The 17,439-nt window shown below is 52.8% G+C and overlaps 1 protein-coding gene across 9 annotated transcripts in view; it reads left to right on the plus strand.

The window, feature by feature from the left end:
• The window catches only part of Mybpc1 (myosin binding protein C, slow type), a 73,357-nt gene extending 60,595 nt beyond the window's left edge, over positions 1-12,762 (plus strand). For 4 of the 9 annotated variants that reach the window (XM_005374552.2, XM_005374556.2, XM_005374557.2 and 1 more), the window contains 9 exons: positions 954-1,042; positions 2,308-2,503; positions 3,175-3,314; positions 3,561-3,720; positions 5,004-5,140; positions 7,118-7,304; positions 9,878-9,936; positions 11,332-11,373; positions 12,488-12,548. In XM_005374552.2, coding sequence (XP_005374609.1) covers positions 954-1,042; positions 2,308-2,503; positions 3,175-3,314; positions 3,561-3,720; positions 5,004-5,140; positions 7,118-7,304; positions 9,878-9,936; positions 11,332-11,337 — 974 coding nt within the window. In that variant the 3' untranslated portion in view covers positions 11,338-11,373; positions 12,488-12,548. Of the gene's footprint in view, positions 1-953; positions 1,043-2,307; positions 2,504-3,174; positions 3,315-3,560; positions 3,721-5,003; positions 5,141-7,117; positions 7,305-9,877; positions 9,937-11,331; positions 11,374-12,487 lie in introns of all 9 variants that reach the window. The other 5 variants (XM_005374551.2, XM_005374554.2, XM_005374553.2 and 2 more) reach the window with 3 other exon arrangements.
• The last annotated feature ends 4,677 nt before the right edge of the window (positions 12,763-17,439 follow it).

A 17,439-nucleotide genomic window follows, 5' to 3' on the forward strand; every position in this document is an offset into this window, starting at 1 on the left:
GGATGGATGGATGGAAGGATGGATGGATGGATGGAAGGATGGATGGATGCAAAGATGGATGGAGGGATGGATGGATGGAAGGATGGATGCAAGGATGGATAGATGGATGCAAGGATGGATGGATGGATGGATGCAAGGATAGGTGGATGGATGGATGCAAGGATGGATAGATGGATGCAAGGATGGGTGGATGGATGGAAGGATGGATGGATGGATGGATGGATGGATGGAAGGATGGATGCAAGGATGGATGGATGGAGGGATGATGCGAGGATGGATGGATGGAGGGATGATGCAAGTACAGATGGATGGGTGGATGGAGGGATAGATGGATAAATGGCTAGATGCAAGAAAGCATAAAGTGTACATACTTTCTTAATAGATTCTGGAGATACTATGTAGGCTTAATCCTTTTTCTATCATCTATTGACAATGTGACCTTGGATGACAGATGTGATTTTTTTAAGTCCTAATATCTTCATCTGCAAAATAGCAATGATAATAATAGTTGCCACATCAAGATATTGTGAGAATCGAATAAATTAACCCATGTTATTTGCTTAACAACGTGCGTGCTATCTAACAAGCCCGCAAACGAGGTGCCTGTAGATCTTTTGTGGGATGTCCACTGATGGATATTCTTACTGTTGGGATAATGAAAAACGTGGTTTTCTATAAACCTGTATTAAGTATCTAATTGCCATAAATAAATACACAAAGTTGCAGTGCAGTCAGGGTGATCACGGGTAGACTCTGGGCATCCCTCCAAACACCTCTGCGGGAAGCAAGCGGTTTGGACCGAGATGCCACCGAACAGGCTGTGGCTGGCACCGCCGAGGCGGCACAGGGAGACCGCCAGGACGGGCTGTGAGCACCGCGCCGCTGTCCTCAGGCAGGGCCGCTTCCGGCACGACCTGCTGACGGCAAAGTTGTGCTCTTCTGCTTTTCCCCAGAGCCTCCAAAAATCCGCATCCCGAGGCACCTGAAGCAAACCTACATCCGCAGAGTGGGAGAAGCCGTCAACCTGGTTATCCCTTACCAGGTACCTCACCGCAGGGCCTGGGCTGTCACAGAGACAAGCGGGGTGTGACAGGAGTTAACGCCGTAGTGCGCCGGACCCCTCCGAGACAGAGATAAAAACAGAAGAGACCAGGGGGGAGTGAACTGCCTCAGGCTAGACAAGTAGAGAGATGTATGCCGGGTCGGGGTTTCTTCCGCGTGAGACAGACGAGCTCTAGGTTCACCTGAAGCTCAGGGACTATCAGGGGGCGAGAGAGGAGCGGGAGAGAAGCCAGGTGCGGACGCCCCGTCTCCCTGGAGCCGGCGACCGCTGGTGCCGGGCGCGCTGAGTGAAGCTGGGCGTGTATGTGAAGGACAGTGTGTGCCTGGCTCCCGCGGTGACCCCAGACCAAGCCCAAGCCCGGCAGGAGGGGGCGCCCCACCGGGGTGTCTGCACACGGCCACGGAAACACGCCCTGTTCACGGCTCCCACGATTAACCGGGCTCTGCTTACCGTGATGGGCGTTGATCTCCACACACTGATACCTCTCACACACACACACACACACACAGATCTGTTCAGACCCAGGCTCCTGGGAGGTGCAGCCAGGCCGGAGTCTGCAGTCTGACGTGGCTCCGGGAAGAGGCAACACCAGCGCGATCCTGACACAGTCACACGAGCGGCTGCTCCGCCTCCCCAGCATCGTCCCTGTGCCCGCGTGCGAGCCCGCACGCCCCAACCGGGGTCGGGGCCCAGCACTCACCACACGCCCATCACACAGGCCACAGCGGCGTGTCCAGGCCTGGGAGGCCCTGCAGGGAACCGCGGGCCGAATCCCTGAATCCACGCTGGGTCCCCGTCTGCCGGGTGCCCGGGAGTTCTAGGACCTCCCTGGGTCCCAGAGACCGAACCGGGCCCGCGGGGGCCAGGACGGCTCCTCTTCAGGACTGGGGTCTGCCGCCAGGGCAGTCAGAGCTAGGCCCTGCGTGCTGATAGCCACTCTGAGGCAGGTACTGCCGCCTTTCCCGGAGTACAGCCGGGGACACTGAGGCACGGGGCGCGTAAGTGATTTGCTCAGGTCTCACGGTGGTCAGGCTCCAGATCAGGATTCCAGGGCTCAGCGCCCATCCCTGGGCCACTGTCGTGGTCGTGCAGGCTTTGGGGCCCGGCCGAGGAGACTGCAGACCTCCTTCCGCGGGGCCCGAGCTGGGGAAATCACGGGGTCACCCGGACGTGCAGCGGGGCCGGGGCGGGGAAGTCTCAGGCAGGCTGCGTTCTCCCGCTACCCTCTGTGTCTTTCTTTTTAGGGAAAACCAAGACCAGAGCTGAGCTGGAAGAAGGACGGGAAGGAGATCGACAAGAATCAAATCAACATCCGCAACTCGGAGACGGACACCATCATCTTCATCAGGAAGGCGGAGCGCAGCCACTCCGGGAAATACGACCTGCAGGTCAAGGTGGAAAAATTCACGGAGACCGCGTCCATCGACATCCAGATCGTCGGTGGGTCTGGGCCCGAAGCAGGGCTGCCTCTCCCGTGGGGTGGCCACCAACGGTCCTTCGTCCCCAAGGGGGCGCAGGAGCGCAGCTAGGATGGTGCTGTGTAAGATCCCTTGAGACTGAAGAAAAAATCAGCAAATTAGTAATACGTGTTAGCATTTCAAAGTAAATTTTAACTAGCTGGGTGTGGTGGCACCTGTCCATAATCCCAGCATTCAGGAGGCTGAGGCAGGAAGATGGCTATGAGTTCAAGGGTAGCCTGGGCTACATAGTTCAAGGCCAGGCTGCATTACAGAGCAAGACCCCATCTCAAAAGAAAAAAAAAGAAGAAGGAGAAGGAGGAGCAGGCAGAGGAGGAGGAAGAAAGGACTGTGAGGGCCATGTTGCAGGGAACGCTGTCTCCAGTTGTTTTTGGTGTAATTTTTCAGTAAATCTGCTGAAACCTGAGGCTCCCTAAGCAAAGGGCCCGCGCCCTCTGGGAGTCCCTCTGGGGTGAAAGGTCCTGCCCTTGAGCCTAGCCTTGTTCCTGTTCCCCGGGAGGTCCCGCTGCCCTGGGTCACCCAAGCCTGTTGGGGACGCACCTGGCCCACCCCAGCAGAGCGGAGGGTGTGGGTCCCAGGGGCGCTCGGAGGAGAGACAGCGGCCCCACACTGATGCCCGCCTCCCTCCCGTAGACCGTCCAGGGCCACCGCAGACTGTGAAGATAGAAGACGTGTGGGGGGAGAACGTGGCCCTGACGTGGACGCCGCCCAAAGATGACGGCAACGCTGCCATCACCGGCTACACCATCCAGAAGGCCGACAGGAAGAGCATGGTGGGCGGCTTCCTGCCGGTCGCCAGGCTCCCAAGGGTGGCCTGGGAGGCTCTGGAGGAGCCCATGGGGGTGTGGAGAGGCGAAGGGCGGGCCGGGAAGGGAGGACCCTCGAACCACACAGTAGCCCTGGAATCCCAGCCCCGTGTGGCGGTGCACACCTGAGATCCCCGCACTCGGGAGGCTGAGGCAGGAGGGTCACGTGTATTTTTATTTCCTCAAACGATTAGCCTTACCTCCTCTTCTCAGGAGTGGTTCACCGTCATCGAGCACTACCACCGAACCAGCGCCACCATCACGGAGCTGGTCATCGGGAACGAGTACTACTTCCGGGTTTTCTCGGAGAACATGTGCGGGCTCAGCGAGGACGCGACCATGACCAAGGAGAGCGCCGTGATCGCCAAGGACGGTGAGCGGCGGGCGGGGAGGCTGGGGGGCGGGGCCGCGGTGGGGGAGGGGGGAACGGCACGGCGCTCAGAGAGCACTGTCACCTCATGAGCCGTGTTCGCGAAGGCAGTGGCATTCACCTTGAGGCTTTTATTGTTTAATTAATTAATTTTTAAAAAGTTTTTTTTTGGTACTGGGAATCGAACTCACAGCATTATGCTTGCCAAGCAGCATATGCTGAGCGATATCACCGGCTAAAAAAGTTTTTTGAGATGGTGTCTTGCTGTGTAGCCCAGGCTGGCCTTGAACTCTTGGAAATCCTCCTGCCTCAGCCTCCTGAGTGCTGGGGTTATAGGCATGTGCCTCCATGGCTGGCTGTCATTACAGTTTTTTGTTTTTGTTTTTTTTTTTTTTCTCCAGTACCGGAACCGAACTCACGACTTTGTGCTTGCCAGGCAGGCGCTTTGCCGCTGAGCTAAATCCCCAGCCCCTGGGGATTACAGTTTTTATACCTGCAAACATAAGCTTTAACTCATTCCAGTTTCTGGGCCCTGCATCTAAGAGGGCTAACATCGCCGGGGCAGACGTTCACTTCTGGGATTTCTGTTGTTCTTACTGCCGGGTAGCCTCAGAGAAACCACGCAGGGAGCCGTCTCTGCAGCTGAAGGAGAAGCTGGCTTCTAGCTTCATCTTCAGAGTTGGCTGTCAGCCACTCTCCTGCAGTAGCCCCTCCGTGTGATTTCACATTAGAACAAATTTCCAGTTGAAATAGTATCGAGCCAGATGTGGTGGTGCACACCTGTAGTATCACTTGGGAGGCTGAGGCAGGAGTATTCCTGCACATTCAAAACCAGCATGGACTACATAGTGAGTTCAAGGCCAGCCTGAGCTACATAGTGAGACTCTGTCTCAGAAGAAAGAAAAAGGCTGGAGGTGTAGCTCAGAGTAAAAGCCCTGCATTCAATGCCCAATACCATGATAAAACATTTTTTATAATAAATAAAATAAAATACTCAGAGAAACACCAAAGTCTTCTTAATACCTGTTTGAGCGTGAGCCACCCCCACTTCCTGTCTCGCGTGTGACTGGCTGTGCGCATTGCACTTGCGAATGTGCATGGGTCAGGCGTTCGCTTGCGTTCTCTGAGGTCCAGAGATTCCTTGGGAAGAGATTCCCCCGGACAGCACGTCTCAGGCCAGCTCGCTTTTCCAGTGCACTTGAATGCCTTGGGCCTCTGGAAGCTCAGCGCACTGTCCATTGTCCCAAGAAGCCACCTTCCAACATACGCAAATACTTGTCTTTAAGGTAAAATCTACAAAAACCCCGTGTACGAAGACTTCGACTTTACAGAGGCACCGATGTTCACACAGCCCCTGGTGAACACCTATGCCATCGCGGGGTACAACGCCACCCTGAACTGCAGCGTCAGGGGGAACCCCAAGGTACGTGGCTCCCTGTCGCATTGGCTGAGTTTAAGAACCAACCTAGGCCAGGCGTGGTGGCGCATGCCTGTAATCCCAGCGCTCGGGAGGCTGAAGCAGGGGGATCACTGTAAGTTTGAGACCAGCCTGTGCTACACAGTGAGCGCAAGGCCAGCCTGAACTGCATAGTGAGACCGTGTCTCAAAAAGACAAAAAAGGGGCTGTGGATGTAGCTCAGCAGGGCAGTGCCTGCCTGGCAAGCACGAGGCCATGAGTTCGATTTCCAGTACTAAAAGAGAAAATAATAAAAAAAAAATTAAAAAGAAAAAAAAAAAAGAACCAACCCCAAGCCGGGTGTGGTAGCTGATGGTGCACACCTGTGATCCTAGCACTCGGGATGCTGAGGCAGGAGGATCACAATGAGTTTGAGGCCAGCCCGGGCTACATAGCAAGACCCTGTCTCAACAAAACAAAACAAAACAAAACCAGAAAAGAACCAGCCCGAGAGCCCCTGTCCTGGCCCGTCATGCTGCGTTGGCCTGTGGTAACACAGTGGGACCTTCCGTGGCCAGCTCTGCTCCCTAGGCCGGCAGGTGTGGAAGGTGCGGTGCTGGTGTCGTTATGTCCATTCTGTTCAAAAACATAAGTAAAAGCAAAAAATGCTCTTATTTCTGAAGTCACTAAGGGATCGAGTCTAGGGAAAAAGAAAACCATCTAATTCTGAAAGAACTGACAGGGCAGGAAATGGAAGCGGTACCGCTTCCCGGGAGGTCAGGCGGGAGGTGGCCTCACCCGGTCGGTGGCCGGTGTGGCTGCAGTTCTGATGTCACCGAGGCCTCCGCTGCGGCCGGATCGGGCCGGGTGAGGGCTTCGGGGCGTGAGGTCCCCTGTCGCAGCTGCTAGGACAGCGGTGAGTGAGTGACTGGCGGCCACAGGCCCCAGGAGGCGCCGGGGGAACCAGGGGTGTCAGTGGGCCGTGCCCCGAGGAAGCCCCGAGGCCGAGGCGGGGAGCTGGGGCGGCCGGGCTCTCTGTGGCCCCGCACGGCCCTGCGTGAGGCGTCCGCTCGGCGCGGTGATGAGGAGTGAGGCCAGGGCTGCGCCCTGCACGAAGGACAGGGAAGAGGCTGGGGTTGGAGCCGAGCAAGTGATGCCGGGGGGACACCAGGAACCAGGGGCAGCTCAGCGGGGACGGGGCCAGGCGCCCGGCGCTGGACGCCAGAGCGGGATCGGAACACGCGTGTTTAGACGCGGAGCACCGCGCTGCGGTGACACCCCGTCCCCGCGCGGTCCCCTGCGCTCTGCACGCGCCCCCCGCCCTCCCGGCCCCGCGTCCTCTCTCCTGGGGTCTTCAGTGATGCTGCCTCGACCCGGAACCGATTCCAGTCGTTTCCCTTCCCCCGGTCATTGCGACTTTGGGCCGGAGCCAGAGGTCCCACGGTGCCACCTCCGCAGGCAAGGTGGACGGGGTCGCAGCGTCATGCTCAGAGTGGATGCAAAGTGGCAGCGAGGTTGAGCGTTTAAATTAAACAACGCGCCCCGGTAAAAGGCCCGGAAAAGCCCAGCCCTGGGGGTGCTGCACGCCACAGACCTGTGGATTCACTTTTTAAATTAAAAAACCTGTGATTGACAAAGCCTGTATATATCCAAGGAGCACCAGGGCACGGTCCGCTGCATCTGCCCCTCCTCCGGCCCATCCGACCCCCCCAGCGGGGGACATGATACTCAGAAGCTTGTGCCCGCCCTCTGGATCCCGCTAGGAAGGTCGCCCTCGTTGTCCACTGAACAAACCCGCTCTTCGTCTTCACAACTCCTTTGCTTTCTTCCCAAGCCCTAGGTGGGGTTAATTTGGGAGCGGCAGCGCGGGAGTCAGTCTCCTCGGCCCGGGTTGCTTTCTGTCTGAGCCCTGTGGTCCGATGCGGTCAGTAGGGGGCTTGGCCGCCACCTTAATGTGCTCCTTGGGGGTGACCCTGACCTAATCTTGTTCAATCTGAACTTCAGCCCAAAATAACCTGGATGAAAAACAAAGTTGCAATCGTGGATGACCCAAGGTACCGGATGTTCAGCAACCAGGGCGTGTGCACCCTGGAGATCCGCAAGCCCAGCCCCTACGACGGGGGCACCTACTGCTGCAAGGCCGTCAACGAGCTGGGCGCGGTGGAGATCGAGTGCAAGCTGGAAGTGAAAGGTACGGCTGCGCGGCCGCGCGGGGGCGCTCTTCCTGCGGGGCCTAATGCAGCGCCACAGGCGTGGCCAGAGCGCTTGCCTACAGCCAGGCAGGGGCGCACGCCTGTCATCCCAGCGCTCAGGAAGCTGAGGCAGGAGGCTCGCCGCAGGTTCTAGGCCAGCCTGAGCTACACAGGGAGACCCTGTCCCAAAATAAAAAACAAACAAGCGCTCGTCTTCGGCGGTGGTGCTGCTGCCGAGAGAAGCGGGAGGGAATTCGGGGAAAAGACAGTTTTACATTCCGACCCACTCCACTTTGTGAAAGATGACTAGATTATTTCGGTCCACTTATTTTTCCATGCATGTGAATGAAGGGATTCTTTTTTTATTTTAAAGAGAATTTTAAAAAAAGGAAACAACAAAACAACACAAAAACAATAAAAATGATACAAGGTTTCAAAACAGAATGATAGGAATTAACAGTGGTTGTTACATTACATATTGTTATCTTCAATGAAGTTGCTCAGATTACCAGATGTAAAAATGCAAGCTTGATCAATCCATTAAAGAGAATAAAAAATAATATAAAAAATTAGAAACAATACAGAGCTTCACTAAACAAGATGGTAGGACTTCACCAATGGGTGTTAGACTGCATATTGTTGTCTTCAAATTAGACGTTCAGAGTCCCAGATATAGACATGCAAAATTGGTCAAAAAATTGAGTAAGAATGACTCTGGTGATGCAGTTCACCTGCAAAGAAAAGCCTGCAGCAAAAACTCATCTAATGACACTGCAGTTTGGGAATTCACACTATTTTTAGTTTACAAACCTGTGAACTTTCATGGGTCTATAGATAGATACAGATATGCATAAGTTTGCTGATTGGGTGTTTGATATTACACACATGGAATGCAGCATACACACCGGGCATGGTGGTATACGCCTGTACTCCCAGTGGCTGGGAGGCTGAGGCAGGAGCATCCTAAGTTCCAGCCAAGCCTGGGCAAATTAGCAACTTTTGTGAGACCTTGTCTCAAAATTAAAAATAATGATAATAAACAGGTCTGGGGATGTAGCCCAGTGTGAAGGCCTCAGTGCTGCAGGAAGAAAAGAAATGAATGTAGCATAAACACACACACACACACACACACACACACACACACTGTAACCAGTTGTTGTAAAATTGCTAAGGCCCTTCTATTTATATATATTTCATTTATATTAGTCTTAACAAATGTGACAACAGCTAGGTGTGGTGGCACATGTCTCTAATCCCAGTACTTGGGAGGCTGAGGCAGGAGGATCACTGCGAGCTCAAGGCCAGCCTGAACTAAATAGTGAGACCCTGTCTTAAAAAAAAAGATGTGGCAACTAATATAAATCAAGAAAACACATAAGGATTTATGTGGTAGAAAAATCTCAGCATAAACTGTGATCTTAAGTTTCATCTTAACTGACTATAATTTTCATTCTGAAGATTTTCTTGATAATCAAAACTCACCGGGGGACACCAGGAGAACCCCTAAGAAAATCACTATGAGCCCAGAGGTGACAAGAGCCCAGTGTGTCTTCTCTCGTGTTTATTATATTGCTAGTCTAGGATCACCAATCTTCATTTTCTCTACCTCTCTGCCATGAAGAAAGGTGACTTCGTAAATACCTAGTTTAGAAAATCATAGTGAAGGCTTCAGGTATTTTTTTAAGAGTCTTTCAGTCATTTTTAAAAATGTGATGCAAGGAGCTTCTTGACCAAAGTAACTTCCTTTCATAACTTCTGAAAAGCACATACCTGTAATCCCAGCACTCGGGAGGCTGAGGCAGGAGGATTGCAGCAAGTTTGAGACCAGCCTGGGCTACAAAGTGAGCTCAAGGCCAGTCTGAACTGCACAGCGAGACCCTGTCTCAAAAAAAAAAAAAAAAAAAAAAGCAGCAGTATTCTTTCTGTCCACAGTCTACAGTAGATCCATAACTGAGTGAGAAGAAAAATTTTACTTCTGTCTTATAAGTATAAAGCATATATTAGAAAATTTCAAAACTTGCTACTGAGATAGACCTTACAAATTTAAATATTATTTTTAGCAGCTTTATCAAATTTAAATGACAGTGAAAGTCCTATTTGCAAATCATCTGGTTTCTAAACTCCTATCCTTACTAGTTCTATCTTGTTGATACTTAAGTTCCAATACTCCCTAAACAATAAAACAATTACCATTTATTTGTGCTTTGGAAATTACTGAATGTTGCTAAGGATGTAAAATTACGCTTTCATATGTGGCTTTCATATTAGGGTCTTCCATAAAAGCAAATAATGTTATCCATATAGATGTTACATTCTAGTCAATAGTTGTAATTCAATTACTGCATAGCAGTTGAATTTGATAAGAAGAATGTATTCTAACATATAAGTTCATGGAAAGGTCTCGGCTGTGATTATGTTGGTATAGCTTTGGGTCTTAAAAGTAAAGTTGGAACTGTTCTCATCAGATTACTTGATGATAAGTAACTTGAATCAAGTTAAACTGTGTTTAGAAAAAAAGGTAAGAATCTACTGAGAATAAATAAATACCAGTACAAATATTCTAATTCTGCAGTGATATATCAAGGAGTAAATACCCCTGGACAACCGGTCCTGCTGGCGGGGCAGCAACAGGTTTAAAAAGTTCCCATCCCACCGGATATTTCTACTCTCTGTTCCATTCCTTTTCAATGAAAACGCACTTTGCATGTGAAGCTTGACTTTTCTCATTTGCTTTTAACCTTGTTTCTCAGCAGCTCATGGCATACGGTGTTTATGCCATGAATGAGGAAGGCCAAATTATCCAAGGATCCTAGGTAACGTAGAAACAGGAAGGCTGGCCCGAAAACTACCTGCCACCCAAAAGAAAGTCAGAAAACTGCACTGCAAGACGTTCTCCTTCTGTAGAATAAGACCACCAAGACTTTAGAATCAATGACGTTCACTGAATATCCTCCTTTTTCCGAGGTAGAAGGATGTGTTTGTTCTGTAGGACAGTTTTACAGAATCCTTCCCATAGGTTCATGATGAGATTCAGAGAATGGAACATTTTAACTTCACTAAATTGTAGGAAAAAGTGTCCCATGTGTCTTTGATGCGAAGAGAATACAAAAGCAGATCCAAGTTTTGGAAACCCTCCTAGGTAAGATCTTCCAGTGACAGATTCCCCAACGGAAGATCAATAACTCGGATCAGCTCGATAGTACCAGGGGCCCAAATGATCTCATGTTGATGAATCTGAAAGGAAGGAAAACCACAAGCCACTACAAAACGTGTTAAGCAATAAGGGACCCTAATCCTATTACAGACGTACGGTTCGTGCCATTTGGAAAAACAAGTTAGTGGGGGCGAGGTTAGCCATCCGATGCGAACTCTAATGCAGTCTGTCCCTGCGTTTATAACAGTCGTCTCGATTTCCGTAGGTGGTGTCAGCTGTGAAAAGATCAGAGCTTTTTCTTTAAAGTTGTGGAGGTTACATGCAGAGTCACTTTGCCGTCTAAGTTTCAGCGGAGTTTATTCAGGTCATCTATACACAATCAGTTGAGACTAGAATATGACAGCGTACACTCACCTAATTTTTATACTTGATAATTTTGCCTTTTGGAAGTTCAACATATATATATGAACACTAACATTTTGTCCATTGCCTATGTTTTTCTTTTGTTGAAAAACACAATATATATATGTTGTAGGGGCTCGATCCTTTCCAACTAATGGTTTGGAAGCTCTCACCTATCAGCTTTCCTGTACCACCCGACCGGCTTTGCCACCTCTTCTGGCGAAGTGGTTGTGCATATTAATCACTGTTTATGTATTAATGATCCTCTTGAAGTGACTGGACCCCGCCCTCTATTCCATAAGCTTCACCCCCCTACATCTTTCACATGACTAAGGATTAATGAAACTGCCTCGTCATAATCGTGACCGTAATCTCCTCCCATGAGTTACCCGACTTTGGTGTCAGCACCATTAATGCTCATAACTTTTCTCTCTCTCTCTCTCTCTCTCTCTCTCTCTCTCCCCCCTTAGTTGTAGCACAGTAAGGATGTTTGAGTGTATTTGTCATCTAAGGTAAGCTTTCATATGGTTTGGCATATGAAGCTTATGGTTGTCATAAGCCATACCAAGCCTGTGGAGTATGGCATGATTTTCATTACGGAATCCAATGAAAATAGACTCCTCCTTTTAAGCCGCTAACTGCATAGTTTTAATTTGTATTTCCGAATCTTGACATTAACAGCTAGCTCTCCTGCATGGGTCGCAGCCGTCTCCGTGTGATGCAAAGCAAGTTGTGGAATGCGGTAGAGCGGGGATGAAAGCACCTAATGTAGCTCGGGATGAATGCTCCCCGCACTCTGAACCCCTTGCATCAAGGAATGGACGTACACGGCATCGTTTCTAGCAATATGTGACTTGGGCTCCTTTTTTCCTTAAAGGAGAATGATTTTCTCATCTGCATTCAAGACATGTTAAGAATGTTCGAATAGCATGCTGTTTTTGTCTGGTTATGAGTTTTTTAGCAAGTAGTAAAGCACTTTATTAAGTAGACCGTGCCATTTTGTGGTCTCATGGGTTCTCTCTTGAATGATATTTTAAGTTTTTAAATGTAATTCAGCAACTCAGAAGGTAGGTGTGAAATATCAGTGGCATTTCTCTCGCCTTCCTAAGGTACTGGGCCTGCTTTTGTATTTTTAACCAAGTAGTTCCAACTCTTGCATTTTCGACAGTGTGTAAATGGTCAGCGTTAAAGCGAAGCATTTTGTGTTTTTCTTGTCCAGTGTGCTTGAGCTGGAACGTCTCATGCTTGATTAGCAAGAGCATTAGCAACTGGAAACACGCCTTCCCGCGGACCCGTCCCAAGCGCGCATTTTGCAGTGCAGGCAGGACCTTTAAATCAGCTCGAGAGGAACCCCAAACCCTCCCCCAGGGTGGGGGCATTGGCCACCACTTAGGAACCGAAGATTGAACAGCGGCAGGGGAACCACTGCCACGGGTCCGCTGGGAATTCGCTTTCCTGTGCGGATGCCAGCTGCTGTAGATTCCAGATGTGCTGGAGCCGGGGAAGGCTTCAGGCAGGGGCGGGTGAAGCCTTGCGGCTGCGGGCTGCGTGGAGGTCTCCAGGCAGCTGGCTCGGGAGGCGCGCCCGGGCCCTGCGCGCGGCTCTGACCCGCCCCTCCGCCCGCAGGCGGGCTGTCCTTCTGCAGGCTGCTACTGCAGGGCGTGCCTCCCAACATCATCGACTCCTACCTGCGCGACCTGCACTGCAGCTACCCCGACGAGTACTGAGGGCCGGCGCCGCCTCCAACTCCGCTGCTTCGAAATCTGCTTGGAAAGAGAGAGCATTTTCTGGCTTCCCGCCAGGCCGCTAGTGTGGTCAGTTTCTTTCCTCCTAATGTTAAAGAGAAGGAGAAAAAAAAAGAGTTTGCACACGATTGCTTCATTAAAAATTGCAAAATCTCATTTGCAGTCTGTACTTTGCTCATTATTGTCATGCTCGCTGTACTTTGCAAAAAAAAGCAATGCTCTTTTTCATCATGAAAAACATAACATACCACGGCAGACTCTTAAGAACCTACCTTGCACTTTATCCAAGGTTTATTTCGAACAGGCCGGCTTAACGCAAGGGTCTACGCGCTCTTCCCCCATTCGAATTCGGTAAAAGGTAAGTTGGCGTTGAAGTTTTCCTTGCAGGTGAATTGTGGGAGTTGGGAGGAAAACGGATTCAGTGACTATGCAGGAACCCCGAAGCGGCTGTGAGGACAGGGTGTGGCACTGGTGTAGATGCTTGGACCCAGAACCTCGGACCGAAGTCCGGGAGTCCAGAGCACCGCGGCCAAACCCCCGGATCGCTGCCGAAACACCTGGACCGGTGGTGGAGGGTGCTGGAGGGTGGTGGAGGGGCTGCGGCCCACAGCGTGGATGCAGATTAGGCTTTGCTGATGGCATCTTTGAAGGCCTGGCAGCTGAGAAACATCTGCACGGAGCCACAATCTGACTGGCAACTTCCCTCGCCCTCCAGGACCGTGCAGCGGGACAGGGCACCTCACCACTCTTGCCTATTCACTGGTCTCCCCGATTTATTTTGGTCTTTTTCCCCCCAGGCTAAATAGATGGCCACTAGGTGGTGTGTCCATAGTGTCATTTTTGTTTTCGTTTTTTGTTTTGTTTTTGAGACAGGGTCTCACTATGTAGCTCGGTGGCTTCAGTCTCACTGTGATCCTCCTGCCTCAGCCTTCTGTGTGCTGGCATTACAGGTGTGCGCCACCACGGAGTTTAAATTGACATCTGAAACACTGTATGCAGCCTCGCACGTGAGCTAGTGAATGTCTGATGTGTGCGCTGCGATAGACTCAGCCAGGGTCTCAGGGATCGATCAGCCATTTCATGCCTGCCAGGAACTGTAACGTCTAAGACTAGTTAGTACGCAGAAGGAGACGTAACCAGGGCACGTACTTGAGTATTTTAAAGACTCGGGAGTTGGTGTGGCTCGGATATCGGTGAGTGTCTGGACACGGAGGGCAGTGCACACCACACCACACCACCTCCCTTCTCCATGGCGACGTGACCCGGCGACGTGACCCTGCGCTTCCCACCGCCGGGGAGCCCGGGACCGTCCCTCCTGCCTGGGCTCCGCCCGGGTCTCGGATCCCGGCGGCACAGCGCCCTCTGCAGGCGGGGTCCCGGCCCACAGGGAGGTCAGGGTGGAACACGCCCCCTTCTTGCAGACCACTGTCGGGGCCCCTTCTCCGGCTCACACCCCGAGGACACGTGGTCTGCGGCCCGGTCTGTGCGTGCCAGGCCCCAGGGTGTCCTCGAAGCCCCTTTTGCTAAGGGCCGGGACGGGGATGTGACAGAGAGACATCGGCCTCCGTGCGCCGGACGCCCTCGTGGGTCCAGGAGGGAGCGAGGCGGCCAGAGCCTGGAGGCTGGGCCGCTGGCGGCCAGGACACGCTGGCCACGCCACGGAGGAATCCGGCGATTCTGCACGCGCGCCTCGCCTCCGAGGTCATCACGAAGGCCTCTCTCGAAGAACGGAGGGAAGACACAGCTTTTTTTCTTTCTTTCTCCCCTGCTTCTCTCTCTCTTTCTTTCTTTTGAGCTAGGGCCTCACAGTGCAGTCCAGGCTGGCCTTAAACTCACTACGTAACTCAGGCTGGCCTCAAACCCCTGGTGATCCTCCTGCCTCAGCCTTCCTAGCGCTGGGATGACAGGCGTGCGCCACCACGCTGGACTCGACACAGCTATTTTATTAACCGCCTGTCAGCTGGATGAATGGCTTCTGAGAGCAGGCTGTAAAGGGTTGGGCTCCGCCAGCCGCCAGCGGCCTCTGTCTGCCCCGCGTCCCCTCTCCCCCGACCCCACCAATCCCGACCAGGCTCTGTGCCCTCCCTCGCAGCAGCTTTTTCTGATGCAGTTCTGGAAACCCAAGCCTGGCCTCTCCGTTCCCAGGAGAAGCAGCAGGGCAGGAAATGGTGAGGGCAGTCGGACTTCCTTCCAACTCCCTCGCAGCCCTGCCTGATTCTAAACCGACTCCCGGTTTGTCTCCTGGTTTTAGCGGCTGCCGCTTACGGGCCAGCCCGCAGTGAGAGATTCCAGTCACCCCGTGTGCGGTATGTATAAAACTCTGTGCAGCTGAACCCTGGTTCACGGGGTGCGCTAGAGACACCGGCCACACGTGGGAGGCCAGCTGTCCCGACTCTGAGGGCTGTCACTGCCCCGGGGTCCCAGTGACCCCCAGGGTCTCCAGACGCAGCTGCCTGAGTAACCTCTGGCCTCGCTAAGTATTTTTCGTACGCCTGGGGCAGGCTACTGGGGGCAAAGCCCCCGGGAGTGGCGGTGACAGGCCATTAAACACTTCCAGAGGGGACTGAGGCGTGGCCTGGGACAGGCGCTTACGCAGAGGAGGAGCAGACCGCGCCGCCTGCATCCCCCACACCAGCCTCCTGCCAGGCAAAGGCTCAGGCAGAGCCCTTGGGACCCCAGGAAGACAGCCCCCCATCTTTATTCTACTTGACCTTCACTCCAGTCGTGGAGCCCAGGAAAGCAAGTTTAAAGACATTAATTACCAACGCTAACACTTTACCTTAAAAACTTCTTTTGGTTTTGTTTTGTTTTGTTTTCAGACAGGGTCTCGCTATGTAGGCCAGGCCGGCCTCAGACTCACAGAGATCCTCCTGCCTCAGCCTCCTGAGTGCTAGGATCTCACAGTCGAGGGCTCCCAGGCCCAGCTCAGCGCCACTCTTAAGGAGTTGAGCAGAACAGGCCCGGAGGGTGCGACAGGACCAGAGGGAGCTCCAGAAGGTGGGGCCCAAGCGGGTGGAGGCGGGGCACGCAGGCGCATACGCCGTGGTTCCGGAGCCGGAAGTGACCCGCGCAGTCAGCGATCCCGGGAGGAACCGGGAAGGGGCACAGCCGTGAGAAGGAAGGCGTCGTGCCTGTGGCCAGCATGGGACCCCCCCCCCGGCCCTGCCGCCCTCCCCTCCAGATACAGGGAGCATAGGGGGCGAAGCCACCGAGGGCCCCCCTGTATGGCCCGGCCCGTACTGTTTGCCTCCAGGCAGATGCCCGCGGGGACCCGCACGGGGCTGCAGGACAGACAGAAAAGCTTCACCCGCTGACCCACCGACGCTGCAACCAGGCGGCCAGATGGCACTATGGAATCGGCCCTAGTGGATGTCAACTATAAAGTTTTCAACGCCCCTCACCTGCTACCTGCTCCCAGCCCCCTCCCTTCTCTGCTCCAGAAAGAACAGCCTGGGGCTGGCCGTGCTGGCGCACACTTGAGGTCCCAGCACGCAGGGAGGCTGAGGCAGGAGGGTCACAACTTCAAGCCCAGCCTCGACAATTTAGCAGCTTAGGGAGACCCTGTCTCGAAATCAGAAATTAAAAAGGGCTGGCGATGTAGCTCAGCACAGGGGTTCCATCCCCAGTACTGCAAACCAAACGAAAACGCAAAACAGCCTCAGGCCGTTGGCAAAATGAGGTCTGTGACCCATGTTGAGCCCCTTCTTCCTCGCTTTGTTGCTGGAGGCCCGGCCAGGCTTCTAAGCCACTGTGCACCTTGGTCCCTCAGGGCTGAGCCGTCCTGAGAGAGCAGGAGCTTGCCTCGGGCCAGGGAGCGCGTTAGAAATGAGAGCGCCAGGCGCGCCCGGGTCCCCAAGTTCAGCGTCTGGGGGTCCTGGGGTCCTTGTGACTCCGGGGCTCAGCCCTGGCGGGGGGGGGGGGGCAGAGCTCCAGCCCCTTTTTGTGTAATCCCATCCACTCTCTGTTGTCCCCAAGCAGAGATGTCCTGACAGTGGTGCCCCGTGAGGAATTCCCAAGGGGGCCCTCACGCTACGCCCAGCGGGACTCCCCGTTAGTCCTGTTAGTCCCCAAAGCCCTAAGCCACTGGTTGTTGAAAAGTGACTTTTTTCCTTTTTGTTTTCTTTGAGACAAGATCTTGCTATACAGTTCAGGGTGCCCTTGAGCTCATTAAATAGCCCAGGCTGGCCTCAAACTGGCAGCAATCCTCCAGCCTCAGCCTCCCAAGTGCTGGGATCACAGGCCTGCGCCACCATACCTGGCTAACAAGGGATTTTTGAGGAAGGGGGTTCCCTCTGTGCCCCTCAAATCATACCATGGGGAGTATTTTAAAACAGTAGGGTGTGAACCCCAAGAAGGACACTGAATAAAAGTAAATGATGTACACAGTACTGAGTGCTGAGAACTGGGCGCCCAGCGGGACGGAGAGCGAGGTTCCCCCACCCTGCACCGCCTTCGCAATCTCAGATAACAAGCGCAGTTGCGACAGCCCAGCAGTCCCGCGGTGGACTCTTGCTCTGGATCTGGAATCAGACACTGGGAATTTCTAGAGAGCAGAGCAAAGGTTTTGGTCAGTCTGTTGCCAAACTCTGCTTATCTATCTACCCACATAAAATGTGAGTTTTGGAATCTCAAAGTACAAAATCATAAAGATAGAAAGGTCTACAGCTGGGAATTCTAAGCATCTAACACAGCTACACTTGCAGGCTAGCCCGGGGATTCTGTCTTTTAAAAAAAAATTTTTTTTTTTTTAAAGAGTAAGAGAAGGATAATGATGATGGGGGGGCTTACCAAATTACAGACAAAGTGGTAGGAAATTATCAATGGTTATTGTTT

Source organism: Chinchilla lanigera, unplaced genomic scaffold (assembly GCF_000276665.1).
Source record: "Chinchilla lanigera isolate Chin_1 unplaced genomic scaffold, ChiLan1.0 scaffold00004, whole genome shotgun sequence".
In the NCBI taxonomy this organism is placed as follows: domain Eukaryota; kingdom Metazoa; phylum Chordata; class Mammalia; order Rodentia; family Chinchillidae; genus Chinchilla; species Chinchilla lanigera.